The 19709-nt window shown below is 39.8% G+C and overlaps 1 protein-coding gene across 6 annotated transcripts in view; it reads left to right on the forward strand.

Annotated features, from left to right (window-relative positions):
• arap1 (ArfGAP with RhoGAP domain, ankyrin repeat and PH domain 1) overlaps positions 1–19709 on the forward strand; it is a 71288-nt gene that overhangs the window by 18083 nt on the left and 33496 nt on the right. For 4 of the 6 annotated variants that reach the window (XM_066699226.1, XM_066699230.1, XM_066699229.1 and 1 more), the window contains exons 2-9: positions 2171–2970; positions 13431–13567; positions 15598–15686; positions 16139–16221; positions 16748–16909; positions 17878–17947; positions 18230–18350; positions 18808–18998. In XM_066699226.1, coding sequence (XP_066555323.1) covers positions 2273–2970; positions 13431–13567; positions 15598–15686; positions 16139–16221; positions 16748–16909; positions 17878–17947; positions 18230–18350; positions 18808–18998 — 1551 coding nt within the window. In that variant the 5' untranslated portion in view covers positions 2171–2272. Of the gene's footprint in view, positions 1–2170; positions 2971–6734; positions 6946–13430; positions 13568–15597; positions 15687–16138; positions 16222–16747; positions 16910–17877; positions 17948–18229; positions 18351–18807; positions 18999–19709 lie in introns of those variants that run through there. The other 2 variants (XM_066699228.1, XM_066699231.1) reach the window with 2 other exon arrangements.

Here is a 19709-nt window from a genome sequence, read left to right on the forward strand (position 1 = left end):
TAAACAAATACCCATATAGAATTTCAGTAAGATTTGGAGATTAATAAATGTGTCCGTTTGACCTATCTTTATTTCCGGATCCACTGAAACAGTTCTTAAGTGTTTTGTAATTAATATCTGTGTCTCCTAAATGCTCCGTTTTCAAAGATCTGTGCATAACAACTGTAGTTCTGTATGGAATCATGTCAATGGCTTTTTAAAAGTTAAAATCAGTTTTTATGTTGCAATATTTGTCCACCAGTTGTGTTTAGAAGACTACTGTTCTTATGACATCATCATTACCAAGGCAGAAGAACCATGACTGAGTAAATTTAGACCATGTTGAGCAAACCTTTCACTTTCCAATGCAAAATGTTCCTAAGAGGGTAGAGTTCAAAGTTCAGAGGTCAAAAGCAACTTGACATGCTGCTGGAAGGCCTTTTTGTGTATTGAACTGAAAAATAATTATTAAAATAATAACACTAAACGCAACTGCAGGGAAAGTCTCAGACATGAGAAGCATCCAGTCAGTTCAGGTAAATCAAGGATCGCATTTCGGTTCCGTGAAACCAGAGCTGTATGGAAATGATAAACTCTAACCTCTCCCTCACGTGTGTCTCCTCCTAAGTTGTCATGTATGAACACAATGCTCATAACCTCACCAGAGCCAGCAACGTTTCTCCTGCTCTGGGGTGAAATACAGCTGTGCACCATCGAGTATTAAATAGGGTGTCTGCTACACCATCAGCCTTATTGACAGTGTCACTTTAGGTAGCTGTCTCTGGACTAGTTTTTCCATATCCAACAATGCAGGCATGCACAACCATTATGGGCACAAAATTCAACCCCTAAATATCACGTGAACTCTTCTACAATACTAGCTTTGGCTGGAGGCTTTTCCAATTGCTCTTGGAAATGTGCTATACTGTCAAAGCAAGATGGCTGTAACCCATTCTGCCCTCTCAGGCCCCAGCGACTCTCATTCCAAACCATGCTGCATTGCTTGTGTCTGTTTGGGGATTCATTCATCTTGTTTTGTGTTAACATACAGTAGGAAGTACTTCATGCATATCCCCTGGAAGACATATAGCTCGCTTGCTTCTGTCAGGGAGTTAAATACAGCAGTGGTCAGAATTGCCTTTGGATTTTTGCTTTGTTAGAATATCTTTGATAAGCCTTTATTAATGTGTGGAGTATTTGTTTGTAATGTAGGTAAGGTGAATGTTGACATTGTTTGGAAAAGAGGTAAGCAACAAAAAGCTTAAAACAGTTTATCTTCTGCAAGATGTAAAAAAAAAACGAACTCCAAGTCAGATTTGTACATAACGCACAGTGTAATAATTGCACCGCTTTCGAAAGGAAGAAGCAATAAACACGCCAAACGTATTGCTTTCCTGAACACTGGGTCACGTAGTTGTGGACTTCCTCATTTATCAAAACAAAGTACAAAATGGGAAAAGTGAGAGATACCGATACATCCTTATAATCCAGAGACGTGACACTGTAAGCCATGCACCACAGGAACTTATCGAAGTGTGTTACCCGACATCTTGACCTTGGATACATCTTTACTAAAATAACTAAAAGTGCAGCTTTGTTGTAAAAATCTAAATATAGTATCTGGATGTGTTGCGCGAAAATCTTATCTTGAATGCATTGTCTCTTGTGTAAGACACCTGTGTAGGCTGTTGTGTAATGAATCAACCGTCCCCTTTTACCACTCAACTTGCACTTGCCTGCTGCCCGTCTTGATACTACTTGTATCTACACTTATTTTTCCACTTTAAATTCCTTATTGTAAAGTATCTGTACCATTCCTGCTTTGATCCACTGCTTGTAGCACTGATGTATCCTATAGCACATTTCTGCTGTTACTTGAATAACCCCTAAAGAGAATCTTGCATTCTATTGTGTAACTCTTCTTACTTTATTTTACTGCAGTTAGGTCTTAGTTTGTATTTTGTGATTTGCTGCTGTTATTGTACTAAGTTGCCCTGATTTAAAAGCTTCTGCTCTGAAATCAATAACAATATTATTATTAAACTGGTCCTGAATAACCTCCTGTTTTTCATGAACTCTATCAGCCTGATGAGCGGCTGGAAAACCTGTCTCTGTTGATTTTGATAAGGGTTTTGTATTTTGTATAGCTTTAAGGTCTGTTCTTATCATTTCCATCTTTGCTTTCTCCTAGATTTGATTGCAGTCTAAGGGCTGGAGGCGATTTGGAGAGGAGCCATGAACTGATCAGCCGATATCCAACACAAGAGCCCTCTCGTGCTCGCCGGTCTCCGCCATGAGCTCGGAGAGCACGTCTCTCTCCGTCTTGGAGTGGCTCACGGCGCTGCATCTGGAGCAGTATGTGGACGCTTTTGTAGGAGTCGGGTACGATTACATTTCCGGCTGCCGTGGGCTGACGCACCGGGACCTCGAGCAGGTGGGCGTGCTCCTCCCAGGCCACCAGAGACGCATCCTGGCCAGCCTGCAGAAGATCTTCTCGGAGGCGCAAGAAGCCGACAGACCTCTCCCCAAGCCGAGGAACGTCTACCGCAACCAGAAAGCCAAGAACAACCCCCAGGAAGACCTACCGGAGTGTGGGAGCCCCAAACCTGGCAAATGCACCCCCCTGGAAAAGACCCCTCCTCCTATACCTCCGCGGGTGACCCTGAATCGGCCCCCTGTCAAATTTACGCCTGCGGTGACTCCCGCTCCTTGCCCTCGCCCGGACACTCTGGCCCTGAGACCGGCCGCTCCAGAACAGCAGCAGCACCCCCTGCTGCCTAATAAGTGCTCCCCTTCCCCGGTGTCCGAACCAGTCCTCCTCTCCGAGCAGTGCTGCTCCCCGGCTCAGATTGACAAACCCGTGCCACCACTGCCAGCGAAACGATATGCCATGTCTGCCACGAAGGAGCCCCAGAACCCCCCGCCACTTCCCAGACGCCCTCCAGTACCGCCGCCGAGAGTCATCACGCCCCAGACCTCTCCAACGATGAGGTGAGTGCAGCTTCAGTACTCCTCAAGAGGTATCGAGGGAATGCAGAGAAAACGGGTTAGTTCATTCACAATCCACCCCTCCTGAGGGCTTCATCATATTATTATTGTTCTGTTTAAAATCTGGTCTTAACCTTAATGAATGTGTTCAGTTATAACTTAATTAGTTTATTCCATCCTATAAAACATGAACTCTTTGGCTGCAGCTCAGTGCATCTAAGGAGATTAAACTAGTGTGGGGATTTAATGCGGGTTTACTGTACGAGTGTTGAGGAAACCACAAATTACAAAGGTGGGCTGTAGTAATATTATAAGTTGTCAGTGGGTAGAAAAAGTAGGGTAGAATTATTATCAGTACTATTATTTATTATTTAGGAGATGCAACGTTTTCGCAAGAAACATTTTCAAAACATTACGAAGTGCTGTAAATACAGTCAGTAAAAAATACAATTGCGTACATCCTAGTACAAAAGTGATAAGTACAAACATTATACTGTTATTACTATTAGAGTTATGTTCCTGGTATGTGCTAAGGGGTGGAGTAGGCATTAGAGAAGTTACAGTAATAGTACTAAAAATAAACGGGGAGCATAGTTTAGTGCTGCGCTATTAGGAGATTAGGCTGCAGTATTACAGGTACAGTCTGAGCAAGTGTGTCCCGAGCAGACACACGATGGTTGGGGGACTGTGCGGTCCTGACCTCGGCGGGTAGGTCGTTCCTCTATGAGGGTGGAGGGTGGAAAAGGAGTGGGAAGTGGGTCCAGCACAGGAAGACCAGCGTGGTCTGAAGGGAGTGTAAGAAGAGATGAGAACTGAATTCATCAAGACTCATCACAAAGAACTATTTGAACAAAATAAGCAACAGAGGAACTGTGACACGTGTCAAGAAATGCACAAAGTGGTGTTCTCGTTGGTGTCAGCCCAATTGTGTGTGCTTTAACAGCTGCGCCCTCTAGTGCCGAAAGTCATGAAAAGCGTTGACTGACTTAAGTATTATTTATTGATTTATTTCTTGGCAGGTGCCCCTATCTAGTAAGTAAGTGATTTCTTTCAAGGGTTTCTTCTCTGAATTGTTTAAATGCTGCAAATGTTTGCTTATTTCAGAGATGTATTAGAATTTTAATACTTCATTTCAGAAACAGTCACATCATCTTGAATTGTACGCCAATTTCAATGTTATACCTATTTACTGTCATGAGGTGTCATTCCTTAGACTTTAAACATTCTTGCATTCTCCATGAGGGAGAGCCTGGTGCACAAGTGAAGAAAAGGTCTAGAAGTCTGAATTAACCGAGGCCCCAAACCTATTCATCAACCTATATCCAGAGCTCGGTAAGACGGGGGGCCACTGGGAGCAATAAGTGTTCATTGCACTGTTTTGTAGCACTACTGTGTTGCAGTTGAATAACTATCAGATACCTCTCCTCACAAAACCAACCATGACTTAGTTCCATAGTACCATAGTAGTTAATGAACTTGTCTTTGGCCCCTGTGATATTGAACACCGTATTGGCACAATGTTGACATCAAGGGGTTCAAGTTCTGGCCTTCCTCTGTTGGAAGTGAAATGGATATGTCTGCATTGTTCTCTTCCTGTAAATGACCTGAAATCGTAGAGATAATTGGTGCAGATGCCATCGAACGATCATTTGGAGTTATGATGACAAAAAGGGACAAGTCACCCTGACGTTTTTTTTCTACAGAAGCCTTGGATCTGTGGGTGGAATTTATTAAGGAAACGTCTTACGCGAGATTCTGAATTTAGCTGATTATTCAGTCATTTGCAAGATTTAAAAATGCTATATTTAGCGTGTTATGGTGTCCTCTTCCTCTTTGCACTTGGCTGACTGTCTGTGGTCTGGTGTTTTGGGTGTTTTCATCAGTTTTTGCCCAGCCAGCTGCTTGGCTTCTGACTGGAAGTCCCGTGAGTCTTCATGTTACATATGTTATGATGGTGGAGTGGAAAATAGGTTAGACAGAACAATTAGGGGAAGTATAATAGTCTAGCACTTTGTTTTGGGTATACTAATAAGAATATGATACTTCTTAACAGACGCACTTATCCTGGGAAACTTACAATTATTACAATACAGCACATTATAGAGCAATCTAGGTGAAGGTCCTTCCTCAAGTGTACACCACTTTGTCCCCCATGTTGTATTGAGACAGCGACCCTCTGCTCAGGAGTCCAGAGTCCTGACCGCTACTCCACACTGCTGCCCTTAAAAATAATCATCATCATCATCCTAAAGTGTCTTTCACCCCGAGGGACCCCAAAGCACATCTGCTAGTCCACTGGCAGGAGTACCACCTAATGATACAAGAACACCAGTTCCACCAGCATTTCCCTGTACCTCGCATCCCAGCCAAATACTACCCAAGCATTCTCTTCTAAGATCTCCAGAGACTGAGCTTAAGGGTGACCGGTTTCTGAAACACAGTACTTCCACTTTTCCTTTAACGATGTCACATTTTCAGATCTTTGCTAGGAGGCAACATGGTCACTAGATGTCAGTGTTTTCTCACACAGCTTGTATGATGTCACTTCCATCCCTGTGCTGACTTAATTGCATTGGTAGTAAATTACACCCGCCCCCCGGCCCCCCTCTTATTACTGATTCTTGTTGACAGTTTGGTGGGATGAACATATTACAAGGGGAAACAAGACCCAATGCACAGAGCTTTAAATGAAATGGATGGATGTCTAGATGTCTAATGTACAGAGAAAGTTCACTTGTAGGATTTGCGATGTGGGATGGAGGGTAATTAAGCAACAGCAGCTTATTTAGCCACAGCAGTTTGAAGTATCCAAAGGACCTGTGTGTTTGTCCAAAAGTTTTTGATCAAGAAACCTGTGAAACATAAAGGAAACAATCATGTAGACATCTAAATCTGTTTTGTAAAGTAATTCCTCCCACTAAGCTTGTTTTAGTTTCAACATGTTTGCTTGAGAATGGTGAAGTCATTGTAGTTCATCACATTCCCAATATTTCAGTATGTGTGTAGTGATTATCAACAGTCTTTTGGTATTAATGATTGAAAAACAATGTAGATTTCATTTTAAATTAGATTATGTTGGGGCGATATGACCAATTGGTTTGTTGTTGATTGGGATTCTGAATAAAAAATGTATAGAAATATCCATAAGATAATAAGTTACCTTTTTTCTTGTGTAGAGTAGTTTTTCACATAATTAGTAGCCACATAATTCCTGCTTATGTTCAGTATTTGTTCTTGACCTTTTCATAAACCTGTTGTGTGGTTTTAACTCTTACCTGTGCCTTGCTCTGCTGATACCACTGCTACTGCAATGAATCAACACTCCTACGTCAATAGAGAAGCAACTGAAGCTCCCAACCAAAACAGAACATAGTCACAATGGTCTCTCCGCCTTCTGCATTAAAGCCAGATTTTGTGACCCAATACATTGCAGTTATATGCATATTTGTTCTACGACTTTGCCATTTCAGTACTACGAAATAAGAGACCCATCCATTTTAACAGTAAAGGTAGGGAATGTGTTTAATCAGAATTGAAAAACTAAAGCTTCCTTCTCTGAACATTTCAAATAGCCTGCAGTGTAGCCCATAGTCTGCGGAATGAAGAGCACCTTCAAAGAGCATCAGATAAACTCCACAGGTGAATTATGGGTAGCCTTTTCTCGCATAGTCTTTCCCCTTCTGTTTTTTCTTTTTTGGGTTCTGAAGGCACAACCAAACCGAGAGAGAGAGAGAGAGAGAGAGAGAGAGAGAGAGAGAGAGAGAGAGCGATACAGGAAGTTACTGAAAAGAAACACTGAGCTTAGCTGAGTGTACTTCCAAAAGTACATTTAGCTTCCTCATTGTTCTCTGTTACCATTTAACCTTCACTTATTTGTTTTTTAATGGTTTAAAGAGCTAAATATCTACATCTTTATATCCACACACATACGTATTTATTTGGGCAGCAAGAATGCATCTGTTGAACATGTCTAGACGGGTAAGTGTGAGGCTTCTTCTTGTCTGCTGTTTAAACAGAACTCTGTGTCTAAAAGTATTGCTCGTCTAATGATGTTTCTGACTTCTCCTTTAATAACTGCCAGATTTCTGTGGAAATTGCACTTGATATTGGTTTTATAGGATTCCTATCTCACAATGTACAGGAATGTATTTGCTACCTCCTTGTGATTAAATGTTTCTAGACTTTTTCTCCACAGTTCCTTTTTGTTATTTCGCCAAAGCAGCGAGGGACATAAAGAAAGAAGGGCAGTGCGACAACATTTTAGCAGAAAACTGAGAACAGTTCTGCAAAGCCTGTTAGCCTAAAACACAGGGCCGCCTCTGCTCTTGGTTTCACCGCTGCAGCTGTATCCCTTGCAGTTTCTTGCTGTGGAGTTTGTTTGCACTTGGTGTTGGATCTGTGTGAAACTGTGCAGGATTTAATTAGGTATTTGTGCCAAGCTCTGAGGCCGTCAGTGTTGTCAGAATACAAAACAAAATAAAATGTTGAGATCAGTTGGACCAAAATCCCAAACAAAACACTCTTTAACGTTAAATGCAGTGTTACATTTTCAATAATTTGAATGCAAAATATCCCTCCTTTTAAAGATGCAAAGGTTGTGTTGTGGGTTTGCTGAGTGAACCATAATTTTAACAGTGGTATCAACCTAGACTGAGAGTGGGTTTTTGGATACAGTTAAACGAGTTAAGTATTGCTAGCTTGAGACATCGTAAGCTGCTGTTGTACTAAATGTTGTTTGTTTCTACTCTGTTTTATTTTGTTCATCAGTGTTTTTCATTGCCGGTAGGTATGTTTTTAACACTGTCCTATGAAGGCATGTAAAGCTACAAATATTGTACATTTATATAAAATAGTATTTCTTGTGGAGACTCTAATTACATATTTTAATTACTTTCGAGAGTACAGAAATAGTAAACAATGTATTATGCTATATGTGGAACACATGAGGTGTTAAACAACAGTGAAATTTTAAAGGGAAGGGGTACAAACTCTCTCCTAACCCTATTTTTCCTCCTGTGGATTTTAATGTGCTGGAGTAAGAGAGCAGCATTTGATGATTTAAGTGTACAGAAAATGTTCTAATATGTAGGTCTTTAAATCCCTAAAAACAGGCTCAGGCTTCATGGTAATTCACATAATAGGTAACTGATTGGATTCTGGTTCATCCCCGTAACCAAACATCTGATTGACTGTTTTTGGCTCCATGTTGCTTAGCACATCCCTTTAATTTGTCTCTCGGTTCTCTCTTCGAATTGCCACATTGTTATGAGGCTATTCCATCGCCAGACCTACAACGAGACTGAGCTAGACTGCCACAGGCAGGCCTTCATTCTGCGAGTGTGACTAGGTGATGAATTCTTCAATTCAATGGGGTGTGTGTTTGTCACAGGCATGCATTTATGTTTTAAATTTAATATTAATAGTACTGTGCTGAATGTTATTTTTAAATTGTTATGTCTGGACTGTGCTTTATTTTTCATCTTGTAAGAACCTTCCTCTTTTTGACTGATCTGACACTGGAGTTGGCTAACTCAGCTGAAAGCCCTGGACACCAGGGATTTGTCACTGCAGTATCTACGGTATCTGGTTACCTTTCAATATACATAGATGAAGGCCACAATATATCAAATATTCCTTTCTAATGGCAGCACAGAGGTAACAAATGTCTTTATTTGACAAAATCAAGAAATCTTCAGAGTGACAGACTCTCAAGGTCTATTATAATGTTGGCCTATAGTTATTTTGGATTTTTAACCTTCAGGCTTTCAAGTGACAGATTGACCTTTGTATGCTGTACTGTTGTTTCTCATCTTCCTTAAGATTTGTACCACTTTATCTCTGGTCTGATAGTAGCCTCAGCACTGTGACTCATTTCAACATGACGATTGCTTTCCTCCTGCACATTTGAGACTCTTTTAAAGAAAACAAGCAGTGTAGTTGGAAGTGAGCCTCGTGGGAAACTAAGCAACTGCCATGAAACAAAGGCTGTGGATTCCTTTGGGTTTGTGCTCATTTTGGGACAAGAGTTAACTGTAGAAAGTCACAGTATTGTCACTTTATGGTCTAGGAAAGTAATAAATTATGGTTGGTCTCCTGCAGGCCTGTTAAACTTATAACGTAGGGAAGTATGCTGAATCAAAATAACCATGCATAGGCCTATATGTTGTGGTATAGCCTTGAAATAGTTAAAAAAATAAAGAAATTACTTCATTTCACATCAGTTAGAGCATCATCACTAACCGAAGCACCTGTCATTTGTACGGCTATTTTGAGTAAAACCTCAGGTATTCGATTTCGTCTAGGGGGATTTCTCAGATTCTTCAGCATGCTGTAATATTTAGTCCCTTGTGACATATCATCGGATTAGCTATGGTATGCGCCTAATTGTCAGTTTTGTTTCCACTTGCTATTTTGTATAATCGATCATGGTTGTTAACTAATCTCTCATTGATGAACGATTATGACTTAAAAATGTTTGAATTGATGCAATTTGTCTATCATGACCTTGATTGATTATGGCTGAAAACTTATTATTGTGATTCCCACATGTTTAATATTTTAAGATGCTTTTTCTTGTCTAATGATGAACACTGATGAAGCCTATGGGCGAAACATATTTGTTTTTACTTGTTGCTAATGGCCGCAGTATGTTTATGAACTATTACAATGTACAATATTTGATACATATTTTTTTGAGTGCAGACTGCTCTTTCGTCAATAGATCATAATAGTCTCCATTCTTGCACTTTAATTGATTTTTTTTTAACATACTCATTCAAGGTGTGAAAACAATTATTTTATTCTGAAGAGGTGCAAAGGTTGTGGATTTTGGCTAACTAAAAAAAAGTACCAACCTTTCTTTAAAGTACAGGAGGAAGTAACCTTGTTTTTGTGACACTTAATGCAATCTCCAGCTTGAAAAAAAATGGACAATGGGAACTGTTAATATTTTCAGGGAAGTGTAGTTAGTTTCATAGTGTGAGGGGTTTGCAAGCTTGTAAACTGTGCAGCCATTACAATCTTGATTTGACCACTGCACATTCATGCATTTAGGCCTATCTCTTTCACTGAATATAAAAGTTTTGTAGGCCTGACATCTTTGAAAACGAACGTTTGAATTATGATATTGATTTAAAAATTGGTGCAGTAAGAATATACAAAAGATTAACCCACTTGCATGAACATGACTGGAAATCTGCCAAGTTAGCTTCAACACTTACCAGCAGCAGGGAATTGTATTTTTCAAATTAATAGGCCTACTTTTTCCAGCTGTCCAGCTCTTTAGAAAAACACAGACACATAAGGTTTACAGGAGTGGTCAGATGTTAACTGTGTTATTAGAGTTCACAGAGAAATCCTTTGTTGAAAGTACACAGAATAAATTGAATATTGACTTCAGAATTTGTAAGCTTGGCCTTTTAAATACATAGTAAGTTAAAATCGATTTTGATTTTAAACCGGTAAATCGCAAAGATTGATTTTGAAATAGTAGAGAACAGTTTTACTAGATTAATGACAACTCTTTTACAGACAGTCTCTTTCAGAGGAGATTCAAATTGTGAGGTGTCAGCCTTTTGTTATTAATGTTGATCTTGTGGGTATGTTGAAGTAAATTGTGTAAATCTAAGTAAATCTAGAACTGCAAAAATAGGAAATTAAAATCTAAACTTTTTCAAGTATTTTAAAAGCTAAACCTAGATTTTTTCACTATGACAACAGATAAGCTAACAGAGACGTGCATTACTGCTATGAACCTTCTTAGTGGTAAAAGCAAAGACTTACTTTTTACTAGAGCTGAGCAAGTCTAGAACACAGACCCATTGAACTGAGTATTTGCAGTTCTAATTGGCCATCAAATAACGGAAACCCACAGTACACTGAAGTAAATGGGGAACCCTTCTGTAGGAAATGAATCTATATATTTATATTCATAGTATTTTTTTGTTACTCTCGCTTTTCGCTTTTACACTCAGTATTTCCTTGATCAGACTGTTATTCATCATTCTGTGTACCTGTTACACTGCGTGCTATGAATGCATACATTGTTCTGGGGGTGGACTCTCTTGTGCACCTCAGGCAAAGATCTTGTACAAAAATACACTTAAACGCTTCTGCTTTGGTGATCAGCAAAAAGGTTTCACAATGTGTTGCTTGTCTTCATGTCTTCCTGAACTCCGGCAGCTGATAAACTCACCCTTTCCATGCAGACAGTGTGAGCTCCTGTGATTCATATATATGTTTCTAGCCAGAGAGTTTTAAATGTATGTTTATAAATGTACAGTGGCTAAAGGAAGTATTCACTCACCTTCAACTTACAACCTGAAATGTTGATGCATTTAAAAACAAAATCCCTTTAATTTACTCCACCTACTCCACACTTTTAATGTGGGGAACAATTTGGGGGTCATCCTCCCACACTGAGCAGCCAGGTAAGAAGAGCATTGGTCAGGGAAGCCACAAAGTAGCCAGGGACAACTCTGAAAGACCTACAGCATTCCATGACTGAGATGGGAGAAACTGTCCATGTGTCAGCACTAGCTCAGGTACTCCACTCGAATGGCAAGTAGGAAAAATCCCACTTGGAATTTTCCAAAAGACGTGGCAAACAATTCTGTGCTCCGTTGAAACAAAAAGTGTTTGTCCTAAATGCAAAGTGTTGTCTGGCACGGCACATCACCCTGGTAACACCAGCCCTACTGTGAAGCTTGGTGGTGCCAGCATCATGCCATGGGAATGCTTTGCTAAATTCAGGTAAATTCTTGAGGAATACTTGCTTTAGTATACAACAGACCTAAGAATGGGAGATTCACCTTTTTGCAGGACAGTGCCCCCAAGCACACAGCTGTAATTGCTGCCAAAGATGCCAAATTAATCACTTTAAAATTGAGGCCATGAGGGGTGAATACTCCCTGTTAATAATAATACAGTTCAGTACAAGGCATCAAACATTACAAATTCAAATATACATTATACAAAGCAATTCAAAGTATAATACATTTTACAACTTCCAATTTTCACAGATAAGTACTTTAAGTGAGGTCATGCATCCTGGAAAGTAAAAGCTAAATGCTGTTAAGATGTTAGGCTATTGCCACTGTATGTGTCTATTACTGTCCAGAAACATACCTACATCACAGGAGCTCACAATTTAAGAAGGGAGAAGGTAAGTTTATCAACTGTAGGAGTTCAGGACATGCAAGACAAAATTACTATAAGCAATATAACATCTGTATGTGTGTGCGTGCGTGTGTGTGTGTGTGTCAAATGGACAGATGTCAAAATGGGATACTGCCCATAGTGCTGGTGTAGTTGACAAATTGCTCAACTGCAGGGGGCGGATGTGAAATGCCAATATTCTTTGACTTCTGCTTGGACATTTCCTCCTTTGCCAATTCTTACCCAGCTTATCCTCGCCATACTTTCTATTTAGGGGACTTTTTATCTTTGGAAGTGAAGCTAGTATATTTGAGACAATATGGATATAAAATCACATTCAGTACTGTATGTAGAAAACAAGCCTAACGATTGTTGTTACATTTAAATCGGAGATAATAGTGCTTTACTCAGCCTGTACCCCTTCCCTTTGTTTACTTGCGAACACTAGGATATTGTAGGAGTTCTGCTGAGCAATCTGGAAATGATTAATTGCCATGAACTTGAATGTGGATGAAAAATGAGGATCTGTGTAAGTCAATAAGACTGGTCTAACACCTGACCTGGACTCTTTCCTGGTGGGATTTTTCTCCTCCCCTGCCTTCGTATGTGCTTTAGTTAAATAATAAATACACTTGTATTCCAGCATATCTGTTGGAATTCCCCAAAGCTTTCTCTAGGAAGGACATTTTTGATTTGATTATTTTAATCTGTATTATTTCCTCTTAATTGGTAAACACCGCAATGTGCTTTAGACAATGTGTCGGTACCTGAATGTGTAGAGGATACAGTTAAATACACAATTTCCAGGCACTGGTAGAGTATCTTATCATAGTTGATAAGCTAATCTTTATCCTTCCTGGTACAATAACCCCCATAGTCCTTGTCTTCTTACTGATGTAGAACTAGTCAGAGATCTTGTGATTTCCCTCTTTTCAATTCCCATAACCTCCCCCCGTACACAGAAAAGTGGATTGGTAAGATGCACTGAGGAATTCCAAGTGTGTGTTTTGTTTTTTGTTTTTCATGACATTTGGAGTTGTACTATTTATCTGAACAATAGGGTTTTGTTTATTTGTTTTATGTACATGTAGTTTTCCCTTTGCATTCTATCTGTCACTCAATCAGCAACATGATACAGAGAAGATACAGAGCAGAAGCACTCAACACTGCATAAACACGGGCAAAAGAGATTCCACAAGCATGGCTTTAATTTCTAAACAGTCTTTTGTGTTTGCATAAGAGCAAGGCTTCAGTTCCAGAAATTACTGCTGAAAAATATTTTATGTTTTTCCTTTTGTTTGATCCAGCCAATCACCAGTTGAAGACCCTCCTGAGGTTGAAAAGGCACCAGACGTTCCTCCCAGGACCAAACTTGTGCCTCAGCCTCAGCCCCCTACCCTGCCTCTTCTGCCACAGAGGAAAGCCCCACATGTACCTGTTATCAGTGAGTGCTGTGCTATCTCTATTTCATAAAAAGTCTTGTGGGTCATCCCCAGATAAAATTACGTTGGTCAGGTAAGGTGATTAAGTTACCTTAAAAGTGCTTAACTGTTTTGACTGTTCACATGTATGGTGTTAAATGAAATTTTAATTTTAATAGTTTTCATTCACCAGATCTCTGGAAGGACTTTTGTGGGTTTACAATTAATTAGGTGAAAGTGACAACTAAAATAGAAGTAGTATTTATATTGTGTACATAAAATTGTTAAGTTACCATTGAACTATAAGATGGTTATTGCTTTTTTTTTTACATTGTTTTCCTTTGCCCTATCTATAGGCAAATAGTTTTTCCTCATAGTTACTCTCTAATTCTTTTAACTGTGAACGTGGTAGCTAATATGGCAACACTGACATTACCTTATAAATGGGATCTTTAGATGTTCTACTGTTGATTTCAGAAAGCTATTTAATCTGCCTTTATTGCATCTACTACTATTCTCTTAAAACCATTTAAGCACCCACTCCCTTTTCTCCATGGTGTAGGGAGTATATATCAGTGTATATTTTTACACATGCATTGGAGGTGTCAAACTAGACCAGTTCAATGTGACATGTACGACTCCGCACTGCATATGCCCAAAAGCAACTGCTGAATTGTGCAAATGAAAAGGGAGGTGACTGAATACTGCTAAAAATATACTTTATGTACAAATGTTCTTTAGGTTATAAATACTGATGTAAGTTTTTAAATGGTTCAGGAAGCATTAAAATACCAGATCATTAAAAAGATCATTTTAAGTATAGCAATACAAAAAAAAGTACTTAAATCTGACTTTGTACTTGTTAGTTCTGTCCTTTTATGTAAACACAATTTGTATTAGACGGGTTATGAGAGATCTAGATTTAACCTTTTATCTGTGCTGTACTGCAAACAGCTTTTTTATGTAAGAGCACAATCAATATATATGCAATTTGTACTTTAGAAACCTCTCTGAACTGTTATCCATAGAAATCCCGATCTTGTTTATTTACAATTTTAAGACTAACACTTTTAAGGTGAATAATGATGTTAAATAGTGCACACTTGGCCTCATTCTTCCACAGTGTTAGAACGCAGAATGGCAGTATTTCCTCTTTTGAATTCCTGGGTATATTTCACTTTAGTTGAAGTTCCTTATCACTTGAACACTACAGGGGGAAAGAAAAAATAAACTGAGAAAACAATACTGTGGTCAGACTGAAAACTGTCCTCCTGTAAAAAAGTGAGAGTTCTTAACCAGCAGAATCAGAAGGGAACCCTGTAAGACGCAGGGACACGGGCACAGTAGAAAAATGTCGGTCCTATCAGTTCCTCAGGGAAGTGATTTGTCTTCAGGGCCAGACCTATACTATGTCCGGATAGCTGGAAACTCTATTATTGTGAAAATATGTTCATTTACATTCCATATGCATTATTACACAATGGAAAGTAGCCATATGATTGGTAATGTAAAGTTGGGGTCTGGAAGCGGTGATGAAATGCGTCCTTTAATAATAATTCGGCTGAATGCAGACTGATTACTAACGACAGGTTTTATTAACAAACTCCACACACACATCTTATGACAACTTCCCTTCCTGTAATATACTTCCTGACTTAACTATACTTCTCTAGTATAGACTTGAATAAATTTTATATCAACCTATATCTAATTAACATGTATATTATATAGCAGACGTGGAACTAAAAACCTATTAACGGTTGTCTCCTGTTGTCTTAAGCATGCCTCTCTAAATGGTCACCTCATGTAGTAGTCGCTATCGATGTGTAAAAGCTACTTGTGTGTCTATTTTAGTTGCAATCCAGGCACTTCCTCATTCTGCTAATCAGAGGATACAAGTAACGCGTGGACTTTGGTGCTGTTGTGTTGTTCCTCTGTTGGTGACGGTAATTGAAAGTGGGGTGAGCTGAATGTTCAAAGTAATGCTGTCTTTGTCTGCCATGTTAAGGTTTTAACTCTAGACCAATGTTTGCTGCTTCTTCTTCCCTGTCAGGAACTATTTCCATAGACTGTGCAGAGGACTATGAAGTTCCAGATACAACACAGAACCACTTGTTTGACCACTTAGACATGGCAGACAAGGTCAGTCTCCGAAGGCTTGTTCTTGGAAACAATATATGTTACCCCATTCTATTTCGCCCCATTACCCCTTCTTCTTGTTCTCCATTCTGCTATATCTGTCTGCTGTCGGGGACCACAAGCAAAGGCAAACCAAGTAATCTAATTGTATACTTATGAGACGTTTGAGCAATATATCTGAAATAAAACATTGCTTTTGTCATGGTGGTGAAACTGTTCCCATTACTTTTCCAACCAAGTGTCCCTAGACTTCATTGGTAAATATTAAAGTGACCTGTTTTAAGTGATCCTGATCATCTGTTCTTCGTTTCCTCTTTGGGATTTTGCACCACTTTGTTTTAGATTGAACAATGTGAGATGATGTAAGATTCCAGGTCAGAGATTGTAATCTAAAGTGCTGGTCCAGTAAAAGAACAGACTCCTCCTTTTACCTGACCAGCTGCCCTTTTGTCTAGCAGGACGACTTCAGTAGCCTCTACAGTGACGATGAGATCCTTGATGATGATGATGATGACAGCTATGAAACCATCCCGAACAAGTGAGCTCCATTTCTTTTGTGCTGCAACTTGCAAACTCTTTGTAGTCATTTTGGCTGATCATTTTTATTCTTTAAATTTGCAAAACACAGGCAATGATGGTTACATTTCTTTGCCATATTAGGCTTAAGATCTGGAAGTCACTTTTTTCAATTAGCTTTTAATTGAACATGTTGATTTTGTGAAAGTTCGAGGTTCCAATGCCTTTCCCAACAGTGATGTAGTGTTTTATAACATCATCACAAACATTGTCCTCCTGGAAGCGAACAGAGTCAGTTTTTAGTCCTCTCTCTCTGAAGCCCCATTTAACTGCTTGGTTGCTTAACACCCTGAACTTAAATTCCCAGAAATGTTTCATGGTAAGCACATCATTTCAGTGCATGGTCTGTTGGTGCCAGTAAGTTTATAACCGGAACACTACTGAAACAAACCAGTTAGCAGTTCACCCAAATTCCCCCCTGCTTTGAGAAATGTCAGGCAGTGAAGTGTCCTTGTCTGATGGGGTTTGTTTTTTAACCCTGGGTCTAGTGGAGGATCCTGGCAGGATTATGGGCTTAGCACCCTCAAGGATAGCGTTTACCTTCCTGCAATCGGGAAAAGACAGTCTGCCTTGGGAAAAGAAGGCAACTCTGCACCTCAGCTGACTCCAGTCATCAAGATGGGCTGGCTGGACAAAAACCCGCCCCAGGGGTATGTGTACTTTGTGTATTTTCTAGGTAGACATGTAATGGTATATCAATGAGAGAAAAGCAGGACTTGCTACAAAGTGCACCCAAATCAGGTAGATGCAAGATGATATGTCTTGGTATGTCTTCAAACACTTTTGTGCGCAAAAACGGCAAAACTGGCACCTTATGAACCTTAGTATTCAAGAGCCATTACCTTTTTGTTCAGGGTGTTTTTCTCTCTTCATCTGCAAAACCAGTGGCGGTAATGCTTCTGAGCGTGTAAGTAGTTGGTGGACGTTCAATAAATACTCAGAGCTCCCCTGCTAGGTGTTCAAATAGCACAGCCAATGTGCTTTCAGCCTTTCAGTAAATGTAGCTTCAGAATGAATCTGCTTTAAATAGCTGTCCTAACCAGCTGTTGGAGAACTTCCGAGGTTTCGTGTTTTCTTCACATACAAATTCTGTGGTTTTCTGACACGTCACAAACCTACTGAGTTAGAGACTGTGGCAACACCGAACAGCAAGACTTTAGCAAGACAGGGCTAAAAGCTCACAGAGCTGTTTAAAAATAAGCCACACTGACTTGTGAGCTACACCTTCAGAAGAGAAGAGACACTATTCCTATTATTATTTACATAACCATTGATAAGGTAGAAAATTAATGAAGAATATGCTACTATTTCAAGGCCAATGTGTACACACAAATCCCTGTTTTAAAAGCATACATGCATTATTTATTTATTTCTTTTCTTTCTCCCTTGAAGGACTGTATCCATTAGTGTTGCTTAGTTGTTTCTAACCGAATCTGTACACTGGTGCTCAGAAAACATAGTTGTGGATGACACTTGTGTGAAAGTGTTAAATCAGATGTCAAGCCCAGAGGTAGTGTATTCATACCATGTGCATTCCCCTCCCCTCCTCAATTAGTGCTGATGAGTGAATGCTTTGTTGTGAGGCCTTTTCATGTTTTGTTGTTTGGTTCCTCTGCAGGTCGTTAATCTACCAGAAGCGCTGGGTGAAGCTTGATGCAGATTTCTTGAGATACTTTGATAATGATAAGGTCAGGTTTATTTCTGTCTTCAAATATTTTTTTATTTTTTATTTTTTTTCACTTTTCTGACCTAATCCTAACCCTGCCAACACATACACCCATTTCTTAATTGCCTGTTTATCTACGACTTAAGGTGCAGCACATTTTTGAATTCTAAAAATATTTAAAGGTTTGCTTTTGAAAAGAGGGAGAATGTCTACAGTAATTATTCCGTAGGTCTGAACTGCACATGACTGAAAGAGTGTTTATCTTGTAAGACTTGATTTCAATTGGTGATTTTCTATTCTGTAGGATATGTATTCAAAGCGAATCATACCGACGACTTCCATTACTAACATCACCAATGTAGGAGACCAGAAATTCGAAGTGGTCACCCACAACAGGACTTTCGTCTTCAGGGCGGACAGTGACTGTGAGTTATCGAACTTCATATCCCTGGCTGGCAAGGTGGAACCTGGATAGCTATGAAGTAGTACATCCTGTTGTGAAAGGTGTACTTTCTCAACTACACTATTTTTACAAGAAAAGGAAGGAAACCGTGTAGTAACAGTATCACATTTATACGTGGAGTCTGTGGCCATTACTATGCTGATGTTAAAAAGATATCACACTGTTTGATTAGGGCAAGGAGAGTGGAACCCTGTTAATCGAGAGCTGAAACCTGCAGGTTGTGCAGGTCTCTCTAATCAAATCACTGGATAGCTTGAACATAGAAATTTTTACTGATTAAGACCCACAACTCGCTTAATTAAACAGTTAACGATTTGGACCAGGACCAGTGTTGGCCACCCCTGGATAAGGGTAATTTACTTTTGAAAACTCTATTTTTAACTGCTAATTGGTGCTGTGTGTTTTTCATTTTATTTTAGTTGAGCGCACCGAATGGGTGACTGTGCTACAGGAGACCATAAGGGACCAGAAGTACACCCACAAGGATCTCTCCGGTCAGCACCTGCACGGCGCCGCTGAGATGCAGGGGTACCTGGAGCTCAGGGGCCTGCGCTCCAAGCTGTATGTGGTCGTCTCCGGGGATAAAGTCCTCCTCTACAAGAACATGGAGGTGAGCTTCTCAACTGCCAGTTATTTTATTACTCTGCTGAGGACTTGCTTGTCAACCAGTCTGCGCCTCTTCATATTAAGTTTCCATTTTGGTCTGTGGCTGAGGCTGATATCAGACTTTTTTGTGGTCATATCGTCAAAGAAAATATTGCAATTTTCGATATCGTTTCTGGGTGGCGTTGGGGCGTATCATGGGGGTGGCCAGACTGATGGGGCGGAGGTGCAGTTTGTGTGTGGCTGAACTTGAAAAGGCTGCTTTCAAATGAAGTGTTATTGTGGATTGTGCCATCTGCTGTTCTGACATCTTTATCTCTGAGATCTCAATGTTTTTTTCAAGGTCTGAACTTTTTATTTTAGCTGCCTTTTAAGTGAAATACAATCCAAGCACAGGGTACAGTGTTGTGTTCCCTGTCGACATGCTGCATTTGCACTCAGCATTTGTGAGGGAAAAGCCTTTTCTGTTCACTCTTTTTACAACGTGACAATAGAATGTGAACAGGGACCAGAGGACAGAAACTGCAACCGCAGAAAACATTCACCCCAGGCAATGCCTTTATTATTGTTGCATCTAGCTAGGATTGGCACAACCTGGATTTTGTACAGCAACATCCAAAGCTGTAGGACACACTCATGCTCTGTCTGGCTTTCGACATTTATTTCACAGTAAGGTCTGCCATCATCCTTTAGCTGCTTTTATCATCGAAGTGAACTC

Source organism: Amia ocellicauda, chromosome 3 (assembly GCF_036373705.1).
Source record: "Amia ocellicauda isolate fAmiCal2 chromosome 3, fAmiCal2.hap1, whole genome shotgun sequence".
NCBI classification, from domain to species: domain Eukaryota; kingdom Metazoa; phylum Chordata; class Actinopteri; order Amiiformes; family Amiidae; genus Amia; species Amia ocellicauda.